The sequence below is a fragment of the Mesoplodon bidens genome (genome assembly GCF_964165515.1).
Source record: "Mesoplodon bidens genome assembly, chromosome: 5".
NCBI classification, from domain to species: Eukaryota; Metazoa; Chordata; class Mammalia; order Artiodactyla; family Ziphiidae; genus Mesoplodon; species Mesoplodon bidens.
The window spans coordinates 68,842,560-68,866,758 of NC_138161.1; the positions used below are offsets into that span (position 1 = coordinate 68,842,560).

The following is a 24,199-nucleotide window of genomic DNA, read 5'->3' on the forward strand; positions in this document are numbered from 1 at the left end:
CCAATAAATGAGAAGTCTCCAAACCAAGGCACAGAGGTAAGACTTTTTTAAAAAGAGCATTCTTAAAGGTTGATAAACTGGTAAACAGTATGAAGGAAATTATGGCCCACAAAAAATATAGCACGTTATTAATTCTACACATCTCTACAGTAACTTGACTCTTTAGCCTAATATGATGTAATCCAAGAATGACCTCTTAAAATCCAAGAATGAACTCTTATATTACAATTGTATTTAGAGTTCTTAATTAAACTTTAGTTTTGTTTCCTTCTCCTGTTCTGTCTTCTATTTAATATTCTTTAATGAAGCACATATGGGGGGTAAAAAAAATTCAGTGACATGCCCCTTGAATGAGAAATCAATAAAAAGTCATCAAAAGATGGAGCTGTGACTCCTTTAAGCTTTTGGGTCAATTGAAAGGCAGTTGTCATATGGAAAACTAAATCATCAATCACTTGGGGTACAGGAAAATGAAAGAAATGGGAAGACAATCTGATTAGCCCAGTCCGAAGCTACATGAATGATAGTAAATTTATAGCAGAAGACACTTAAAGAAGGGATATTCAAAGAAACCTAAAATTTGATATACAGAAGTGAAATAAAGTGGTCTGATAGCTAGTTAGGACACTGATATTACAGCAGCAGGGAGGCCAGACTAGGAGCACCACAATTAAACATTTTTTTGCCTGATAACTCTTTGCTATAAGAGAAGTTCAGGAGACTTTTAAACACTGAGTATCACAAAATAAAAACTCCTATCACCTCTAATTAAATTACTACTCAAACCAATGTTCAAACCCTTTTCAATCTGTCTGAATTGAAACTTGACATTTATACAGTGCTTTATATTTTCAAAGCATTATTCACATACTCTCAGGTGTTCCTTACAACAACCCAGAGAAGCCTGGCTTTTCTAGTTTATGAATGAGGAAACTATCAGAAAAAGATCCAATGATCACTAATCATTTGAGTAATGCCAGTCAAAGAGAGCTAGATTACAGCCTCCTAATCTAGTAGGCTTATGGCCCCAACCATAGTTTCCTCTCTGAAACACACCTGTAACACTGATAAGAGTCTTCCAATTGCTTGCAGTTTTGGTATCTAGGGCAAGAAATTTCAAATAATGATAGGACAGATTATTTAGGGTATGCTAAAAGGAAAACACAGTTCACCTAAAATGTAGCTTCTTTTGCTTACTAGGAAAATGAACTAGTAAAAGAGACATATGAAGTGAGTACAAAAGCAAACTTTCCTACAAGAAGAAAGGCTCAAAGTTCAACAGAGAGTCATCAGCATCTGAGACCATGTCAAAAAAATGAAAACTTTGAGGAAAAGCAACCTGTGAAGAATGAATAAGATCAGCATACATAGCTATCTATATCAAAGAGAAAAAGGTTGGCAGTGAGATTTTGATGCAAAAGAAATGGTGACAATAAACTGAGTAGATAAAGGATATGTTAAAGAGTTATCAATGAAAAGAAATTAGAATAATAATTGCTAACAGAAGTCAAACTGCTGTTTGTCTGATGAGGTTTAGCCCCAAAGGTCTCCCAGAAAAAGAGAGATTTCCAGATGCCACTGAAATGAATAAAATGGAGAAGCAAAACAAAATAGAGTGACAATGATTAGGAGAATGGAGAATAAGTAAATAATAGCCAGAACATGAATGGAAGAAACTTGGAAATTAGGACTTCTCAACAAAAGAAGAATGTACCAGAGTTATGTTTATCACTAAGAAGTACATAACAATTATAACCTCTGAATGCAAAGAAGATTCATCTTGGTAAGAATGGAAATCGGAAAGTAGTTTTGCGGGGAAAGAAGTAGATGAATAACTATAACCAGAGGGCCAGTGAAAACTCAAATCATATTCATGGATTAATGAGGCATTAAAACACATACACACACACACACAAACACACACACGACACTGATTACTGTGATGTTTACCTTGTAAAAACTTATCAAGCTCTATTTGTGCAGTTTTCTATACCCATGTGTATATGTGTGACATGAGAAGGAGGCAGGAGGAGAGAGAGTGAGAGACAGAAACAGAGAGAGAGGCAGAGAGAGAGAGAGGCAGAGAAAAAGAGAGACTGAGAATTCCTCATGAGTATAGACCCCTATTAAAGTGTTGGAAGAAGCAACTTTCAAATGTGTTTAATATGTAAGTATGTTTTTAAAAAACTGGTTGTACTTTGAATGATGTAGTTTCTCTTTCACTGGGTATTGCAGTCTTTATTTTTTTGAGTGGGGTGAACATTTCCGTCTCAGGTCCCAGACTAGATTTTAACATGAAAGAGAGTTGTGAAATGGGAATGTCCAGAGTTGATATCAAAAACAATTGCATAAAGTTATAATAGAAATGGCCAGAAAAGGTAATTTAAGTAACCATGCAACTCAAGAAAAACTCAGCAACATGATGAAATGAAAAAAACTTAAGAAATGGTATCACCTGAAGTAGTACCCAAAATTATTATAATCTTTACTCCTCTTTGTTGTTTTAAACTACTATATTCTTAGTGTTCCAAGAATGGCATCATGCAAGGAAACAACCTGTCATGCAGCTGTGATTGCTTACAATTGTAATTCCACTATTATTTTTCACTGTCCAGAACTTTCTAAATAGGCTACAACTGAAATCTGAAGGGCACGCTGAAGATTTTGGTATGTTCCCTCTTTCCTTTCTCAATCTCTACCTTCTGGTGCTCAGTTCCTTAAAATAAGGAAAATGAGAATCCAAAACTGAAGTACTTCTGACCTCCTATCAAGTTTCCCACTCCAGGTTGAAGTACGCCTGGTTCCCTTTCTCCATTTGGATCAGGACTCTGTTGCTGGCCACTTTGCCGGTTCCACTCTGGTTCCTAGCAAATGCCAGGCTCACCTGGAGAGCAAGTGAAAAGAGAGGCTCACATCAGAAAAATAAATCCAGATATCAAACTCTGCAGAGAACAGTGCCTGAGTCATCTGAGCAACCTTTTAAGATAGGTAGAGGGATCAATGAAGATGGGGAAAAAACATAGGAAGATGAAGGCTTAACTGCAGTTTACCACATTAAGCTTTTAGTGTGGACAAGAAAGGTAGAAATGGGAAAACTAAACCAATTTAATTCAAATTTAAAACTTTAAGAGGAGTATCTGTTTAATGACTGGAACTAGGAGGCAATTTACTTATTTCTAGCTATTTTTATAAGCTTCTATAAGAAGGTTTGGGAATACACCAACTCGGCACTGCAAAGGACAGTACAAAGATGTGGGACCTGGACTCAAAAAAACAAACCAAGTGGGCCCAGGGAATATACCATAAGGCAGACCAATTTCATGTCAAGGTTCTCATGTATGGCTGAGGCCTACATGTCACTGTGGTTGAGAATGCTGTTAGTTAAACGGCAGAGTCGGCTTCCAAAGTCCTAGATTCCACCCATGTTCATCTCATTTGAGGGCAAGTGAGTATCTAGGTAGCACTGCCAAAAGCAGGCATTTTTATCTCCCTGGTTTGCAGTATCTCACTGATAAGGAAAGCCAGAAAGAAAGTGAAGAAACCCTTCACTAGGATTCACAGTTCTTTATGTATGGAATGAAGGGATTAAGTTTGTCCAGTGATTTATTATTGAGTTTATCTATCATGACTACATATTATTACTCTTTCTAGAAGAGAAGTGGCAAACACCCCATTCCAAAGACACACTATTCAAATTTCTAATAAGCAGGTAGGAATATCATGGATAACTCACATCCTAGCGCTCTCCAAGAAGAAAGAGGAAGGAATACCCTCCAATCTTCCCAGAGCATGTCTAATTATTTAACAATGAAGTCTCCTGGCTCTAAGGTCTCCATCAATATATTTGCTCCTCCTGCTTCTGGGGTAGTCAAGGTTACCCATTAGTCACACTGGAGAAAGAACACCCTATTGTGCTTAAATACACACAGAAGAAAAGCTGGGGATGATGACCTTTATATAATAAACAGGTTCGTTATCTCTAGAGTCTTTGGATCACTAAAGTGAAAATCATGAGGTGGTCACTTCCAGAGGAATCATTTCTCAATCTTTCAGCCTCATTAGTAGTTAGGCTGCACAAGGGTGGAATCTGAGAATTCTGATAGAAGCAAATTAGAGATTTCTGAAGGCTTTCATCTTCAGAAGTGTTAAGATACAAACTCTAGGATTACAAAATCAAAAATGATGTAGAATTTACAAGTGTTAGCCAGGAGAGGGCACTGGCTGAGAGAATATACTGTGCTCTTTAGGGAATACTGGAGAAGGTGGGGATGGGGAAAGACCAAATTCTCTGATATTTTTCATTTTAGGACTAGAAAGTTATACCATCTTCCTTTAACACATTAAGGAACTGGACCTCTGCAACCACCTACTAATAACTGCTAAGTCCAGGAGTAAATTTAACATCTCTGAATTACTCTCATTGTCAGAGACAGGATAGAAACATACTTCCACATGAACAAAATGATAATTTTCCCTACCTCCCTCTTCCTACAAAGCTTTTCAAATGATAAACTGCAGTAAGACTCTTCATTTGGTCCCTCTGGTTCTCTTGACAGGTTGCTTAAGGGGCTCAGGCTCTGTTCTCTGCAGTATTGGTTGTCTGGATTTCCTTTTTTTCTGAGAAAAGTCCTCTTTCTTTGCTCTCTAGGTGAACCTGATTATTTTCCAGGTGTCTGGTGATCCTGGCCTTAGATGGGGACCAGAATTACAATCCAGGAAGCAGCCAACAAAAAAGAATCTTAATTCAAATGAACTTGGGGATTAGTAAATGTGAAACTGGAGAAGAAAAACTGATGGGACACTGAAGTACTCTACCTTGTCTGGACTTCCTGTTTTTCCTCTGGAAGGAACTCATCACCGCAACAAAGAGAGTAAAAGAGAGAGAAGGATGGGATGGGAGGAAAGGAGAGAAAATATCAAGACAAAGCATCAAGTCTTATGAATTATCAATAATGCTCTGGACAGTAAGGAACCTGGGGAGAGGAGCTGTTACCTATACTTATAAAGATGCCCCAGTCCTTATTACACCCTTAGAGTAAGGCAAAGGTAAACATGGGGGTGAAAGTTATCTTTATGATTAACTTGTTATTAGCAAATATTTACTTGGAAAAATAACCCCATTTTGTAATCTATGTAGGACTTAACTAATCTTTATAGTTGCAGAATCTTTCTAAAGGGCCTGAGCCACTCAGATTAGATCCTACAAGTGAGAATTTAGGAATCACAGGTATTTGTTAAAGAATAACTCAGAAATTGATTCAGTTGGTTACTCCAAGGAAGTCTAGCTACTGAATTACTTACTTTAAGCTCCAACTTTATTCAGGAACAATACAGTATTTTTAAATTTCTAGATAACTCCCAAGATGAGAGTCAGTTGATAGTTGGTTCTTTTTACTGTAAAAATTATCTAATCCAGAAGCTGTAGAATTTTCTCTTGGAACCCCTATACAACAGTACTAATACAGTAAATTAACATAGGAGAAAGCACACACATTCCCAACAAGGTTACATCCTTGTCAGCTCTTTTGGGGTGGGGCTGGGGGTGGAGGGGAAGGATTAATTAGTACCAGGTTTGGGGATCAGTGAGTCTCTGATCTAGCCCATGTTACACAGCCCTGAGAAACCCAACAAATACAATCTAAAAATCCTTCAGAACCAAATTTTACATAGTCCACACTTAGGTCCTTAAAATGGCTCCTCTACTGCAAACAATTCCCTACTAGGTAAGTATGATCCATAGTCATCATAAAATAAAAAGTAACAAGAATTTTAAAGAGTAAAACCAAGGGCCTGGATGTTAACAAAGCTATCAAAGCAGCTTGCAATGTGGTTGTCAGGAACATCAGTATCAAAAAATTAACCCTTCATGCAGATTAAAATAAGTAACAAATCTGTATACAAAATGTAACTTTGTAAAGGGAATTAAGATATGAGGCAAGAAATGAAAATGGTCCGCACCTGCAATGTACAATTCTCTTTTCGTTTGAGGAACTCCACAAACCTGGCCACTACTCCTGGTGTGCTGATGACTTCATCAATAGGAGGATTAGGTTCTGTCTCCCCATAAAAATAAAAGGAAAAAAGAAAAATAATCCTTTGATTTCAAGGCAAGGACTTTATAAAGCTCAAACCCTCCCTCCATTTTTAGCATCTCTTTCATGTTGTAAATGTAAAACTGAGTTCAGTCACTTTGAGACTAGGGTAGCTTAAAAGATTTCATAATAAGGGAAGCCTTAACATGGAAATATGATGGGCAGAATTCTTAAAAATTAAAATTACTGCCTCTACTATTTTAGAAAACTTAGAAAGTATGGGGAAAAACATCAAAAGACAACCACTGTTATTATTTTGGTATACTTCCTTCTAACCCTTTTTCTGTGTATGGGTTTTAAGTCTCTCTTTTTTATTTAACATAAATTGTCCGAAGAAACTGGATGAGATTCTGTGCTTGCAGGATCTAATTTTACTGCTGTAGTGATAAGTAGGAGTCAGCAGAAATTCACTAAGAATGACTTGCTAAATTAATCTCATTTTCATTTATGACAATAGAGTATCTTATAAATAAAGTCATTCAATAGAAACTTGTTGGGCAAATAGATAAGAAATGTCCTAAACAATTAGCATTGTAATTTCAGCAAGACATGTGACAAAGTTTTTGATGACATTCATGTAGCTATGCAAGAAAAATGGCAGCTGGATTACAGTACTACTAGGGACTCTTCGCTAAGTCAATGGCCTGTACTGGGAAGAGATGACTAATGGTTCGATGTTAATTTGCAGCAAGCTCTAATGACATGTTCTTTTTTTTTTTTTTTTTTTTTTTTTTTTTATTTTTATTTTTATTTTTTTTTGCGGTACGCAGGCCTCTCACTGCTGTGGCCTCTCCCGCCGCGGAGCACAGGCTCCGGACACTCAGGCCCAGCGACCATGGCTCACGGGCCCAGCCGCTCCGCGGCACGTGGGATCTTCCCAGACCGGGGCACGAACCCGTGTCCCCCGCATCGGCAGGCGGACTCTCAACCACTGCGCCACCAGGGAAGCCCCATAATGACATGTTCTTTGACTGGTTCAACATTTTTATCAACCATTCATATAAACACAACAAATAAATTTGATGATGACAATAAAAATGATGTAGTTAACATGCTAGATTACAGAAACAACATATACAAAGAGTAACAATAAGCCAAAGATGGCAATAAAACAGGGCTAAAGCAAAATTCAGCTTTTAGATTTTTTTAAAGCAATTTTTAAAAATCCACATGACTTCACAGACGAAACCTAAAAAGAGTCCAAAAAGAAAAGTACTAGGGAGTATAGACCGCTGAAAATGCAATGAAACATTACTATGCCATGACTACCAAAATAAACCAAAATAAATGATGCTAGCCTGGAGTACATTATTGGAATGTATAGTTTCAGGACAAGGAAGGCAATCTCCCACCACACCTTAGAGTAATAAGAATGCATCTAGAGTACTGTATTCTAATTATTACATTTTAAGAGGAATGGCTGGCAAACTAGAATACATGCAGGCAAGTAGCACAGTGTTGAAAGGCCTTGGAAAACCACATTATCTGAGAAACCCATCTCAGCATGCTGAAAAGAGATAAGACATTTTTAGAAGGGTGGGGAAGGTAATATGATAATGGCCTTCAGCTATTTTTAACAGGTTGTCATCCAAAAAGCAATTATTTTTTGCTCTGGTGGTAGGTTTTCTTTCCAGTTAACCTCAAGGGATATATTAATTTATCACTAATGACTCCAAACAACCGTAACTTACTATGGGGGAGAGGGGGTGGTCAACTGTTTTAATGCTGATTTACTATCAACATTTTAATATGGCTCAGAGTTCCAGAGTTCTCACTTGCCCAGATAACAAGAAGTATCATATCCCATTCTACCCTAATTATACACACACACACACACCAAAAAGGTAGTTATCCTGTCCACCAATAAATCCATACTTAAATTTCAGCGATAAATTGCTAACATTAGAATCAACAATCACTACTCTTCCAAGTAATATTTTAAGTTTTTCTTAAAAAAGAGTGGATTTTCTCAATTTGAATTAACATGAAATATTGCTCTGTTCTTATCACTTTAAGATCTTTTATAAGATACCTCAGAAATGAAAATAATGCTGCCTTCTGGTCCTGGTAAGATCACACAAATAAAAAAGGAAATTCAAATATTAGCCATGGCTCATAATATACATATGTCTGTATGTGTCCTTTTATTCTGTTGATAGAGATACTCCAAAGCAAGTTATCTGTAGTGTGAAAAATAGATTATGGAAAGTAATACTTTGTAAATAAATTAAAAATATACTTAACATATTCAGAACTCACCTTTTGAAAGCAGTTTTCTGAATTTCTGCGTTGCTGAAAGCTGTTGCTCTGGGCTATTGGAAAATATCATTTCAATCATGTCAGAAGTAATAACACCACCCTGGAATCACAAACAAAAAACAAATATAATAAAATTTTAACTTAAGTTCAAAGGAAAACAAAGATAGTACAAATTGTGGCCAAGTTACTGAGTTAATTATGTCTACAAGAGTTACACAACGGTAGGATAATCTTTGCATATATAAATGTATGAGATGATTAATAATGTGATGAAGCCAAAACTCTTTGTCTATCATTAGAAAGCTCACAACCGTGAGAAAGTAATGTTAGTAGTAAACACTAAGACAAGGCGTTTATTATTCTTCCTCTCCTGCTCATCACATGGCTGGCTGTTCCTTGTCATTCAGATTAAATGTTAAATTATAAAAGAAAGCTTTTCCTGACCTTCAAATCTAAAACAGCTACTCAATCTCTGTGATCACATCACTCTTATTTTAATCCTATGCCCAGGCCTTTTCAGTTATCAGTTATTCTTCTTAGTTATCTGTTTATTGCTTAGGTTCCCCCAGTGTACTGTAACCTCCATGAAAGCCAAACACCCTGTCTATCTTACCACTATATCCCTGATGGGTGGCATACTATAGATGCTAAAAAATATTTACTGAATGAGTATAGAGTAGTCTTATATAAATCACAGATTCTAGCCACTGTCAAATTCAACAGCTGACTCTTAAGTTTATTTAAAATTTCTATTTTCTTGCTTTATTAAAACTTTTCAGTTTCCCACTAGTTTCTTGCTTTACTAGCGCTTTCCCATTTCCCACTACAAGCCATCCTCAGCATTAGTGGTTAAACTTTTTTCTGAGGATCATTTGTCACAATGAAATAAAGTTCTTATCATTTCATGAAGGGTAACAGTCAACAACATAAACTGTGAAGAAAGCTGCACTGAGTTGTACATGCAACATGGTTGGTAAGCAATACCTAACACTTAAGAATAACCCATGGGGAGAACGAAGCATTCTGCTCTTACAAGTCAGAAAAGTAACTACTTTGAAACTTATAAGTCTGATTCCTGAATAAACAAAAGTACCTGTATGATTTTGCTATGATTATGTTTCCACATATATCTTTGTTTTCTTCCCTCTCTTATCCCCTTATCATATAACATAAGATGTATTGACTTTACATTCATAGTATTTAAATATTGTTAACTTCACATCAGAGTATTTAAGTTACAGGATATCCAAGAGAGAAGTAAATATCACCCAAGGACTTTTCCCCTTCTTGGGAAAAGGTTAGTGCATTTTCAGCTGCATGCAGGATAGCTATATCATGTTACAAGGAGGTATGACCTTGTCATTGTCTTTATCTGAGACTCAGTATGGTTTAAGAAGTTGGGTATGGATGCCACAATGACATCCTGGGACTGTAGACTGGGACAGTTAATTTTATGTGTCAACTTGGTTAGGTTATGGTACCCAGTTGTTTGGACAAACACCAATCTAGATGTTACTGTGGAAGTATTTTAGGTGTGATTAACATTTAAATCAGTACACCTGAGTGAAGCACATTATCCTCCAAAATGTGCGTAGGCCTCATTCAATCAGTTGAAGAGCAAAGACTGAAGTTTCTTGAAGAAGGAAATCAGCCTCAAAACTACAATATCGGGACTTCCCTGATGGTCCAATGGTTAAGAATCTGCCTTCCAATGCAGGGAATGCAGATTCAATCCCTGATCGGGCAACTAAGCCCGCACGCTACAGCGAAGAAGAACCTGTGTGCCACAACGAAGACCCAGCGTGGCAAAAAAAAAAAAAAAAACCCTATAATATCAACTCTTACCTCAATTTCCAACCTACTGGCTTACCCTACAGATTTCAGACTTAACAGCTCCAACAATTGCATGAGCCAATTCCTTAAAATCAAACAATCGGTGGATCAATCTCTCTCTCTCTTCCTCTCCCCCCACCCCTAAATTGGTTCTGTTTCCTCTGTAGAACCCTGACTAATACAGTCCACAAAATACTTCATAATCATTTAACGTCCACTTTAAAAAAAAAAAGAGAACTCTTCAACTTCCTGAAGAGCCTAGAAGAGTTCACCACAAAATAATAGTGTTGGCAATAACGTCTACATAGATTCCAAAGCAATTTAAACTGCTCTAATTCCAAAAGAAAGCTGGTCCATAAAAACTGGATATCTATGAAGTAAAAAAAGAGAAAAAAATCTATAAAATACTGTGAATATGCTACTATTTGCCAAAAAAAAGAGAGGGGTTTTTCTCAAAAGGAATAATAAGAATCTACTAACAGTGGTTGCCAGTGGGGAAAGAAATTGGGTGACTAAGGCAGAAGGAGAAGATTTTTCTTTTTTTGAAAACCATGTATATATATGATCTATTAAAACATATACAATTGATCAAAATAAACTGGAAATCTAGACAGGTGTGATCCAAATAAATAAAGCATAATTTTTATCTGTTTATGCAACCTCAAGAAAGTTACAAAATGGGTTACAATAGAAAATTCCAATAGTTGTGATGTGGAATCAATTTTTAAAATCATATGAATATGTCCAATTTTGTACTTGGAATGAGTAACAAATGGGGATTTCCTTTAAAGTATCGGTTATTATCAACTTTTAAGGAATAATTTTATAATTATCCTTTTAAGTTTTAATAGCTGAATTGATCTCACAATTAGTTAATTCTGTTTAACTGCATGTTATTCAAAATATAATAAACATTTTATGAACCATGAGTTTACAGATATAGTTTCCTTTTAAAAATGAAATGCCAAGTACTTTTTGTAGCCATCTAACCTTTTTTTGGTTTGGCTGCAACACACAACTTGCAGGCTCTCAGTTCCCCAACCAGGGATTGAACATGGGCCACTGCAGTGAAAGCCCAGAATCCTCATCACTAGGCCACCAGGGAACTCCCCTAACCCTTTTTTTATTAAACTCCAAAAAAGATCTAACCTCATATCTTCATCAGAAAAAGAGTAAAAAGAGGTTCTTTCATTATCCCACTTACTGGTGCCATCTCCATGTTATTAATCTGAGCCTCATGGAAGCCTCCATCTGACATAACTTCTTCTTCTGTTTCTTCTTCTGCTGTAGCAACATTTCTTCGCTTGAATAACTGAAAAATAAAAGTCTGTTACTAAAATAATTCTAACACAAGGTAGTTCAACATCCAAACACTAGGTACCCCACTTTTAAAAGGCAGTAAGGATGGAGCTTTTTGAAAATCATTTTTAAAATTCTAACATTTGTGCCACCTTCAACCTTTCCTGATGAGGAACTATTTCAGAATTCTCCAGTCTTATGATCTAATGCAACTAAGTATCATAACATACTATCACCAACCCTTGATGAGGTAAAACTTACTAAGAGAGGCCTGACACTACATGACATATTAAAAAAACACATAAGGTTGAAAAAGGAGCTGGGGCATGCTTGGTCATTTCCCTCTTCACTATTGAAGTAGGTGATAGGACAGTCTTACCAATACATCAGGGGAAATAGGATAAAAATATTGTTAGAATGACTTAAAACCTCTCTCATAACCCATCAAGGCTTCCTGACCTTCCCAACCTGACCAGCAACAAATGATGACAAATGACCTCTGCTTGAACACTACTTTTAAAGCACCCATTAACTTGTGCAGGCAAAGGAGAATAGTTCTCGCTAATGGCAACTCACTAAGATGCCTTCCGTTACATCCTAGGCAGTAAGTACACTTATTCATTAAGCCATGACAGAGTAATAATAACTTATCCTCTCACCCTATATGACTAAAAAAAGCAGACAAAATCCCTAAAATAATAGGTTTCAGACATCAGACAACAGACAACAGAGGCAGTGATCCTTCAGAAGAAAAGAAACAAGGTTAGTCCTACAATTGCCTCAGATTGCCTGGATGGAGTTTCTAGCCTGCAGCACAGGTAGGGTGAACCTAAACAGGGTCTAGAGGCCCCCTCAAGTGAGGAGACAGCATTCAGAACTGATGAGGCCAAGACACCTAGAATCTACAAGGCAGAGTACTGAAGACAAGTGATCAACACAGAACTCCAAAAATCTGTGAAAGGTTCCCCTGAAGTCTTTACTGGCTTAGTACTCACAAGCGCAGGTGTGTGATGAAAAAGGTCCAAAGGTGGAAAAGAAACCACCTTCAAGGAGCATGCAGAACAATTCTGAAGGTCACACAGGTCAAGCAATCATTCATGTTTCACCTAGCTGTTAATAGAAAAGACCTCCCAATATATGGGGCACTAAGGAGAATACTCAGAAGGGTATTGACTCAGTAGTGAGATAAACTAGTCCCAGATTAAAGACTGTTCTGGTCCAGCCCAATGAAACATAAAAGCAAACTGGTTTCAAGTAACTTAACTACATCCAATGATAAATTCAGAATTACACATATTAAAAGAATACAAAAAACTCCGACAAAGGAGGTAAAATTTACAATGCTCGGCATTCAATCAATAACTAATAAGCATGCAAAAGAATTAAGAAAAGACCACCCACGAGGAAAAGAAAAAGCAATCATATCAATCAAAATCACCTATAAATGGAAAAAATGGAAGAATTGGACAAGGAATTAAAATAGTTGTTATAAATATATTCCATGTATTCAAAAGTAGAAGAAAGTATAACCATGAGAAGGAGAGACAGGAACACATGAAAAAAAAAAGGCAAATCAAACACCTAGATATAAAAAATACAATTTTTCAAATGAAAAGTATGCTGGAGATGATTAAGGTCAGATTAGATATTGTAGAAGAAAAGATTAGTGAATTTAAGGACATCACAAAATAAAAGGGATGGACAAAAGGCTGAGAAAATATGTACAAAACATAAGTCAGCTGTGGGATATCAAGTGGCCTACTACACACATGCATTGGAGCCCCAAGGATGGGGGTAGGGAAATATATTTGGAAAATTAATGGTCAAAACTTTTCCAAATCTGTGAAAAATACAAACCACAAATCCAAAATCTCAGAGAACTCCAGGAAGAAATATGAAGAAAACATGATAGGCCATCATATCAATGTTTAAAATCAGGGATAAAAAGATAAAATAAAAGATAAAGCAGCCAAAGGGAAAAAGACATCTTACATGCATGCAGGGAAACAAAAGGTAAGACTGACAGCAGAGTTGCTGCTGGAAACAAAGCAAACCAGAGAGTGTGGATCAAACACAGTTAAAGTATCGCAAGCGACCGCTGGGATAGCCACTACAGAAGTTCCTCAAAAAACGAAAAAAGAATGAAATTCTGCCATTTGCAACAATGTGGATGGACCTAGAGAGTACTATGCTTAGTGAAATAAGTCAGACAGAAAAAGACAACAACAGATACTCTATGTTATCACTTACATGTGAAATCTAAAACATAAAACAAACAAATGTAGATAACAAAGGAGAAACAGACCCACAGATATAGAGAACAAACTAGTGTTTATCAATAGGCAGATGGAAGGGGAGAGGGATGAGATAGGGGTATGGGATTAAGAGACACAAACTATCAATAGTATGTATAAATAAATAAGCAACAAGGATATATTGTACAGTACAGGGAAACATAGCCATCATTTTATAATAACTTTAAATGGAGTATAATCTATAAAAACATTGAATCACTATGTTGTACACCTGAAACTAATGTAATATTGTAAATCAACCATAGTACAATTATAAAAAAAAGAAATCAAAAAAAAAGGGGAGAGAAACTGTTAAAAATGGAGGTAAAATACTTTTTTCAGTAATGCAAAAGCTGAAAGAATTCATCACCAACAGACCAGCTCTGTGAGGAAATGTTAAAGGATGTTCTTCAGACATAAGGAAAATGATACCAGATGAAATAAAGATCTAAAAAAAGAATGACAAACACACAGGAATTCCCTGGCAGTCCAGCAGTTGGGACTCTGTGTTTTCACTGCTGAGGGCATGGGTTCAATCCCTGGTTGGGGAACTAAGATCCCAAAAGCCGCAAGGCACAGCCAAAAAATAAAGTTTAAAAGAAAGAAAAAAAAAAAGGAATGACAAACACCAGAAATCATTAAAAGGTAGCGAAATTGGACTTCCCTGGTGGCACAGTGGTTAAGAATCCACCCGTCAACGCAGGGGACACGGGTTCGAGCCCTGGTCCGGGAAGATCCCACATACCGTGGAGCAACTAAGCCCATGCGCCACAACTACTGAGCCTGCACTCTAGAGCCCACGAGCCACAACTACTGAGCCTGCGCACCTAGAGCCTGTGCTTCTCAACAAGAGAAGCCACCGCAGTGAGAAGCCTGCACATGGCAATGAAGAGTAGTCCCCGCTGGCCGCAACTAGAGAAAGGCCATGCGCGGCAACGAAGACCCAACGCAGCCATACATACATACATACATATATACATACATACATACATAAATGGTAGTGAAATCTTTTAAAAACTTTTCTCATTAAAAAAATGTTTTTAAAAGATAGTCGACCACTTAACATGAGGATGGTTACATTCAAAAAGACAATAACAAGTGTTGGCATGGATGTGGAGAAACTGGAACCATCATTCATGGCTAGTGGGACTGTAAAACGGTGGCTTTCTAGAAAACAATTCGGCAGTTACTCAAAATATTACACACAGAGTTATCATATAGCCCAGAAACTCCACTCCTAATATATATTTTGGGGGTATATGCCCAAAAGAAATGAAAACATATGTCCACACAAAACTTGTACACGAATGTTCATAGCAGCATTATTCACAACAGTCAAAAAGTGAAAACAACCCAAATGTCCATCAACTGAATGAATAAACAAAAAGTGGTATATCCACACAATGGAACATTACTTGGTAATAATATTGAATGAAGTACTGACACACGTTACAACATGAATGAACCTTGACAACACTGTGCTATGTGAAAGAAGCCAATCACAAAAGACCATATATTGTATGATTCTATTTATATGAAATGTCCAGAACAGGCAAATCTACTCAGACAGAAAGTAGACTGGGGGGAGGTAGGGAGAGATGGGAAATGGAGAGTGACTGATAACAGGCAGGGATGAAAATGTTCACAAATTGATTGTGATAATGGTTGTACAACTCTGCGAATATACTAAAATCCATTGAACTGTAAACCTTAAATGGGTGAATTACATGGTAGGTGAATTATATCACAATAAAGCTGTCTAAAAAAAATAGACAATTTAAAACAAAAGTAATAACAGACTAGGGGTTTGAGAACACACATGTATAAGTAAAAACCATGAATCATGACATGGTATAAGTTGAAGGCAGACTATAAGTTAAAGATATAAACCCTAAAGCAAGCACAACACACACACACACATATATATCATATCTAATAAACTACATGCAGCCTACATGAAACACAATATGAAGACAAAAATATGTTAAAAGTAAAAAGGTAGAAAAAGACTGCTAATGCTAACCAACAATGCTAATTAACAATGTCAGTTAACAGAAAGTTGGAGTGGCTATATTAATACCAAGGTTTACTATCAGGAGTAAAGAAGATAATTTCATAATGATAAAGGGATCAAGAAGACATAAGAATTCTCAACAGTTATTTACCTATTTAACCAGGAACAGAAGGGACCTCCTTGAATTCAAGGAAAGAAATATATCAAAAACCTAAAGCTAACATCACACTTAATGAAAGATTGATTATTTTTCACCTAAGATTAGGAATGAAACAGGTGTGTACACTTTCACCATTTCTATTCAAGGTTTAAGGTGTCAGGAAGCTGTAAGGTGCTAGTCAGTGCAATCAGGCAGGTAAAGAAATAAAAGGCATCCAGATTGGAAAGGAAAAAGTAAAACTATCTATCTATAGTCAACATGATTATCTATGTAGAAAACCCAACAGAACCTACAAAGAAGCTACTAGAAGTTATACATGAGTTTAGCAAGCTTTAGAACAAAATTGATTATACAAAAATAAACTATTTCTAAACACTGACAATGAACAATTGAAAACTGAAATTAAGATACCATTTACAATAGCATCAAAAACTATGAAATAGGGAAAAATCTGAAAAAAAAATGTGCACCTATACACCAAAAACTACAAATCACTGGCAAATTAAAGACCTAAACAAATGGAGAGATACCATGCTTATAAGTCAGAAGACTCATTTGTTATCAATTCTCTCCAACCTGATCTATAGATCTAACACAATCACGACCAAATTCCCAGTAGGCTTTCATGTACAAATTGGCAAGCTGACTCTTAAAGTTCATGTAAAAATGCAAATGAGCTAGAAGAGGGCTAACACTACCTGATTTTAAGACTCATTAAAAGCTATAGTTAAAAAAAAAAAAAGTAAAAAAAAACTGTAGTAATCAAGACAATGTGATATATAAGAGATAAACAAAGAGACCAATGGAACAGAGTAGAAGTTCAGAAGCAGACCCACAGATACAGTCAATTGAATGTATTGCTAAAAGGTTCCAAGGCAATTCAGTGGAGAAAACAATCTTTTCAATAAATGGCACCTGAACTGGACAGCCATATGCAAAAAAAGGTCCATTTCGCCTAGCCTTACTTTGTACACAAAAATTAAATGTAAATGATCACAGACTTAAATTTAAGCCAGAACAATAAAACTTCTTAAAGAAAACATGAGAAAATCTTAAGTGACCTTGGATTTGGCAAAGATTTGACATACAAAAGGACAATCTGTAAATGAAAAAAAAAAACTGATAAATGGAACGCCACAAAAACTTTTGCTCTTCAAAGATCACTGCTGAGGGCTTCCCTGGTGGCGCAGTGGTTGAGAGTCCGCCTGCCGATGCAGGGGACACGGGTTCGTGCCCCGGTCTGGGAGGATCCCACATGCCGCGGAGCGGTTGGGCCCGTGAGCCATGGCCGTTGGGCCTGCGCGTCCGGAGCCTGTGCTCCGCAACGGGAGAGGCCACAGCAGTGAGAGGCCCGCATACAGCAAAAAAAAAAAAAAAAAAAAAAAAAAGATCACTGCTGAAAATGAAAAGGCAAGCCACTGACTGGCAGAAAATATTTGAAAAACATATATCTAACAAAGGACTTGTATCCAGAAGACAAACAACTCAATTTAAAAAGCAAGGAAAATATTTAAACAGAATTCACTAAAGTAGATATACAAATGGCAAATAAGCACATGAAAAGATGCTCCCAACTTCAGTCATTAAGAAAAAGTAAATTAGGGCTTCCCTGGTGGCGCAGTGGTTGAGAGTCCTCCTGCCGATGCAGGCGACACGGGTTCATGCCCCGGTCCAGGAAGATCCCACATGCCGTGGAGCGGCTGGGCCTGTGAGCCATGGCTGCTGAGCCTGCACGTCCAGAGCCTGTGCTCCACAACGGGAGAGGCCACAACAGTGAGAGGCCCACGTACCGCAAAAAAAAAAAAAAAAAAAAAGAAAGGAAATGTAACCACAGTATACTATTCAGCTCAGCAGTGAATTCTTACATATTGTAATATAACTCTACACTAGGAAGATACACAGGTAAGGGAAAGAGTGATTTAAGAGCTTAAATCCTCACCTACTATAACAGAACATCAATAGATAATATTTTAAATTGATAAAGACATCTAGTAACATACACATATTACTCAGAAATGCAGCAGTATAAACCACGTTGAACAGCTGAGAGGTTGAAAGTGGTTTACTTGGGAATGAGACCAAGAACACTGCTGGTTTGGTTTCAAGTATTTTAGGACTATTTAATTTTTTCAACTATGTACATGTATTATTCAGAGAAAAATAGGTTGGTTTGTTTTCATCTGCTTCTTTGACCAGTTTTATTAAGAAATAATTGACAAACATCACTATATAAGTTTAAGGTATACAGCATGATGGTGTGATTTACGTATATTGTGAAGTGACTACCACAACAGGTTCAGCTAACATCCATCTTCTCATATAGATACAATAGAAAGAAAGAAAAAAAATTATTCATCTTTCCTATATATCACACACCAGTGTTAGCTACAGTCATGTTGTACATTACCTCCCTCATACTTATTTATCTTATAACTGGAAGTTTGTACCTTTGGACTACCTTCCTCCAACTCTCCCTTCCCCAATCATCCACCTCTGATAACAAGTCTGATCTCTTTTTCTATGAGCTTGGGTATTATTGTTTTTTGTTTTTAGATTCCACATATAAGCATGTGTCTTTCTCTGTCTGGCTTATCTCACTCCACATAATGCCTTCAAAGTCCATCCTTGTTGTCTCAAAAAAATAGGTTTTACAAAAAATTTCAAAATTTGTTTGGAAAAACAAAAGACCCCGAATAGCCAAAGCAATCTTGAGAACGAAAAATGGAGCTGGAGGAATCAGGCTCCCTGACTTCAGACTACACTACAAAGCTACAGTAATCAAGACAGTGTGGTACTGGCACAAAAACAGAAAGATAGATCAATGGAACAGGATAGAAAGCCCAGAGATAAACCCACACACATATGGTCAACTTATCTTTGATAAAGGAGGCAGGAATGTACAGTGGAGAAAGGACAGCCTCTTCAATAAGTGGTGCTGGGAAAACTGGACAGGGACATGTAAAAGTTTGAGATTAGATCATTCCCTAACACCATACACAAAAATAAGCTCAAAATGGTTTAAAGACTTAAATGTAAGGCCAGAAACTATCAAACTCTTAGAGGAAAACATAGGTAGAACACTCTATGACATAAATCACAGCAAGATCCTTTTTGACCCACCTCCTAGAGAAATGGAAATAAAAACAAAGATAAACAAATGGGACCTAATGAAACTTCAAAGCTTTTGCACAGCAAAGGAAACCATAAACAAGACCAAAAGACAACCCTCAGAATGGGAGAAAATATTTGCAAATGAAGCAACTGACAAAGGATTAATCTCCAAAATTTATAAACAGCTCATGCAGCTCAATAGCAAAAAAACAACCCAATCCAAAAATGGGAAGAAGACTTAAATAGGCATTTCTCCAAAGAAGATATACAGACTGCCAACAAACACATGAAAGAATGCTCAACATCATTAATCATTAGAGAAATGCAAATCAAAACTACAATGAGATATCATCTCACACCAGTCAGAATGGCCATCATCAAGAAATCTAGAAACAATAAATGCTGGAGAGGGTGTGGAGAAAAGGGAACACTCTTGCACTGCTGGTGGGAATGTGAATTGGTACAGCCACTATGGAGAACGGTATGGAGGTTCCTTAAAAAACTACAAATAGAACTACCATATGACCCAGCAATCCCACTACTGGGCATATACCCTGAGAAAACCATAATTCAAAAAGAGACATGTACCAAAATGTTCATTGCAGCTCTATTCACAATAGCCCGGAGCTGGAAACAACCTAAGTGTCCATCATCGGATGAATGGATAAAGAAGATGTGGCACATATATACAATGGAATATTACTCAGCCATAAAAAGAAACGAAACTGAGCTATTTGTAATGAGGTGGATAGACCTAGAGTCTGTCATACAGAGTGAAGTTAGTCAGAAAGAGAAAGACAAATACCGTATGCTAACACATATATACGGAATTTAAAAAAAAATGTCATGAAGAACCTAGGGGCAAAACGAGAATAAAGACACAGACCTACTTGAGAATGGACTTGAGGATATGGGGAGGGGGAAGGGTAAGCTGTGACAAAGCGAAAGAGAGGCATGGACATATATACACTACCAAACGTAAGGTAGATAGATAGTGGGAAGCAGCCGCAGAGCACAGGGAGATCAGCTCGGTGCTTTGTGACCGCCTGGAGGGGTGGGATAGAGAGGGTGGGAGGGAGGGAGATGCATGAGGGAAGGGATGTGGGAACAGATGTATATGTATGACTGATTCACTTTGTTATAAAGCAGAAACTAATTAAAAAAAAAAAAAAGAAATCTAGAAACAATAAATGCTGGAGAGGGTGTGGAGAAAAGGGAACACTCTTGCACTGCTGGTGGGAATGTGAATTGGTACAGCCACTATGGAGAACGGTATGGAGGTTCCTTAAAAAACTACAAATAGAACTACCATATGACCCAGCAGTCCCACTACTGGGCATATACCCTGAGAAAACCATAATTCAAAAAGAGACATGTACCAAAATGTTCATTGCAGCTCTATTCACAATAGCCCGGAGCTGGAAACAACCTAAGTGTCCATCATCGGATGAATGGATAAAGAAGATGTGGCACATATATACAATGGAATATTACTCAGCCATAAAAAGAAACGAAACTGAGCTATTTGTAATGAGGTGGATAGACCTAGAGTCTGTCATACAGAGTGAAGTTAGTCAGAAAGAGAAAGACAAATACCGTATGCTAACACATATATACGGAATTTAAAAAAAAAATGTCATGAAGAACCTAGGGGCAAAACGGGAATGAAGACGCAGACCTACTTGAGAATGGACTTGAGGATATGGGGAGGGGGAAGGGTGGGCTGTGACAAGGCGAAAGAGAGGCATGGACGTGTATACACTACCAAACGTAAGGTAGATAGCTAGTGGGAAGCAGCCGCAGAGCACAGGGAGATCAGCTCGGTGCTTTGTGACCGCCTGGAGGGGTGGGATGGGGAGGGTGGGAGGGAGGGAGATGCATGAGGGAAGGGATGTGGGAACAGATGTATATGTATGACTGATTCACTTTGTTATAAAGCAGAAACTAATTTAAAAAATAAATAAATAAACTTAAAAAAAAAAAAAAAAAAGAAATCTAGAAACAATAAATGCTGGAGAGGGTGTGGAGAAAAGGGAACACTCTTGCACTGCTGGTGGGAATGTGAATTGGTACAGCCACTATGGAGAACAGTATGGAGGTTCCTTAAAAAACTAAAAATAGAACTACCATATGACCCAGCAATCCCACTACTAGGCATATACCCTGAGAAAACCATAATTCAAAAAGAGACATGTACCAAAATGTTCATTGCAGCTCTATTCACAATAGCCCGGAGCTGGAAACAACCTAAGTGTCCATCATCGGATGAATGGATAAAGAAGATGTGGCACATATATAGAATGGAATATTACTCAGCCATAAAAAGAAACGAAACTGAGCTATTTGCAATGAGGTGGATAGACCTAGAGTCTGTCATACAGAGTGAAGTAAGTCAGAAAGAGAAAGACAAATACCGTATGCTAACACATATATACGGAATTTAAAAAAAAATGTCATGAAGAACCTAGGGGTAAAACGGGAATAAAGACACAGACCTACTTGAGAATGGACTTGAGGATATGGGGAGGGGGAAGGGTAAGCTGTGACAAAGCGAAAGAGAGGCATGGACATATATACACTACCAAACGTAAGGTAGATAGATAGTGGGAAGCAGCCGCAGAGCACAGGGAGATCAGCTCGGTGCTTTGTGACCGCCTGGAGGGGTGGGATGGGGAGGGTGGGAGGGAGGGAGATGCATGAGGGAAGGGATGTGGGAACAGATGTATATGTATGACTGATTCACTTTGTTATAAAGCAGAAACTAATAAAAAAAATAGGTTTTACAAAAGACAAAAACGGCCAAAATAATCATGATTTGTATACCATGTACAAACTACATGTTGACTGAAATTGTAAACAAGTTATTCAGTGGGAAAAGTTGGCTGTCCACAAGTTTTATCAACTTGCTTACTTCACAAAATATTTCTTGTAACTAAAAACATCAATCAAGCCTCCATTCTTTTTTTTTTTTTTTTTTTTTTTTTTTTTTGCAGTACGTGGGCCTCTCACTGTTGTGGCCTCTCCCGTTGCGGAGCACAGGCTCTGGACATTCAGGCTCAGCAGCCACGGCTCACGGGCCCAGCCGCTCCGCGGCATGTGGGATCTTCCCGGACCGGGGCACGAACCCGTGTCCCCTGCATCGGCAGGCGGACTCTCAACCACTGCGCCACCAGGGAAGCCCCTAGCCTCCATTCTTTATCACTATGGTTTTTACAAACTTTTTAGCATCATTATGTTACCTACACACATTGAGTTAGCAAGAGTCTGCTTAATTCAAAATATTTTAATAGTAAATGCAAATTTCATCTTTTTTTTTTTTTTTCTTGCGGTACGTGGGCCTCTCACCGTTGTGGCCTCTCCCTTTGTGGAGCACAGGCTCCGGATGTGCAGGCTCAGCGGCCATGGCCCACGGGCCCAGCCACTCCACAGCATGTGGGATCTTCCTGGACCGGGGCACGAACCCATGTCCCCTGCAACGGCATGCGGACTCTCAACCACTGCACCACCAGGGAAGCCCCAAATTTCATCTTTTTATACATAAAAATTATAAAACTGGCTCAATCAGAATGACATCAACTAGTAAAATTTTTGCCAAAAAATAAATTTTAGTTTGGTCTGCTGGTGTCAAATAAATAAAGGTCATTTATACAGTGCTGCCTAAATAACAAATATTAAGTGCTAGTCTGCTGAAAGGAAAGCACTAAAAGATGCAGTTATCTTTTGTGTACTTGGGAGCATCAATTCCTGTACTACCCTCGAATCTAGCTGCACAGCTGGCCTAAGCCTGTGACTTTTCCAGATAGATGACTAAGCAACTGTGGAAAGATAAACAGTACCTAAATGAATCTGTATATTACTGATGTTTACTATTTTACAAATTAGGTGTGAAACAAGTACTGCTGTGATATTAAGAAGCCTGATTTGCTTTACCAGTTCTCCTTACATAAGATGGCATATATGAAACAACAAAATTAAGATTTTAAATAGAGCAATATTCCAGAAACTTATCACAGAAACCTATTAAAGCCCTAGCACAGTTTCAGACTCATACAATGAAGATGACAGAACTTCAACTACAAATGTTTTTAGTCAGGTAAGTGGGGCCATACTTGCGACCTGACAGAGCATCTGCCTTCAGTCAACTGAATATGAAAAACTTATTTTTTGTTTATATAAATTTTACAATGAAGTCTAATAACATGAATTCCCTGTCACCAAGAAGAAACAGTATAAAATAAACACTGTTAATGGCAGACTGTCATTACTACATCTTCAAATGGCTTTATGCCAAATATAATGTATAGGCTAGTGGTTATATTCAGACCTATACTTGTGCTTGTGTGCGTACATACATGTATTCACATTTACATGTAAATATAAATATATAATAATGCTGTTGTAATACCTGAAATTTACTCCCAAAATAGAAGCTAAATAAAAGCTCATGCAAAGAAAAGGTTCCACTTCGAATAAGACAGAGATGAATTAAGATGCAACAAGAAACCAAGAGAAACTCATCCTTTTATGAATAAGTGATTGCTTTCAAAGACAGTAAAGCAGAATGTTAAGAACTCATAACTTAATTTGCTGCACTTAATATAAACTCTATTACAATATTACAAACTCATTGCCCTCCCGCCAATAGTAATAATGATAAAGTGATTCAAACATCTACAGCCCAAACAAATAAAACACTGAGGTTGTAATGCACTCTTGGACTTCAAATAATTGGATTATCTAGTGCAGTGTTACTCAAAAGAACAGTGTATGTTGAATAATTCACTATAACTGTAAACTATTTATAACAAATTGCCTTATTTCTCAGGTATGAAGGATTCTGACTCATTCACTTGCCTTTTATGGAGCTTTCATAGTGTGGGGGTCAAATGGTCCTTCCAAGCTCAAGCCTTAGCAAAAAAAGTCACCTAAGTGTTCTGCCTTTAAATTTTCTTGCCAAAAGGGATGGACCATTTGTCCCAAGCGTTTTTAGAGAAAGGTAAAGTGAAGGTGAGTCTCAGATTCCCCTGTAGACATTCTCAGGTTAAAAATGATCAAAAATCCTTGTCCTAAATGTCCTTATGAATAATACAAAATTCAGGGGTGAAAAGACTTATTCCTTGAAATTTTGTTTAAAATA

The 24,199-nt window shown here is 37.4% G+C and overlaps 1 protein-coding gene across 2 annotated transcripts in view; it reads right to left on the reverse strand.

The window, feature by feature from the left end:
* The window catches only part of KPNA1 (karyopherin subunit alpha 1), a 74,099-nt gene that overhangs the window by 21,616 nt on the left and 28,284 nt on the right, over positions 1–24,199 (reverse strand). The window contains exons 3-5 of one of the 2 annotated variants that reach the window (XM_081235129.1): positions 11,389–11,496; positions 8,352–8,451; positions 5,959–6,053 (exon numbers count right to left, since the gene is read on the reverse strand). In XM_081235129.1, the coding sequence (XP_081091255.1) occupies positions 5,959–6,053; positions 8,352–8,451; positions 11,389–11,496 (303 nt within the window). Of the gene's footprint in view, positions 1–2,761; positions 2,894–5,958; positions 6,054–8,351; positions 8,452–11,388; positions 11,497–24,199 lie in introns of those variants that run through there. The other variant, XM_081235130.1, reaches the window with a different exon arrangement.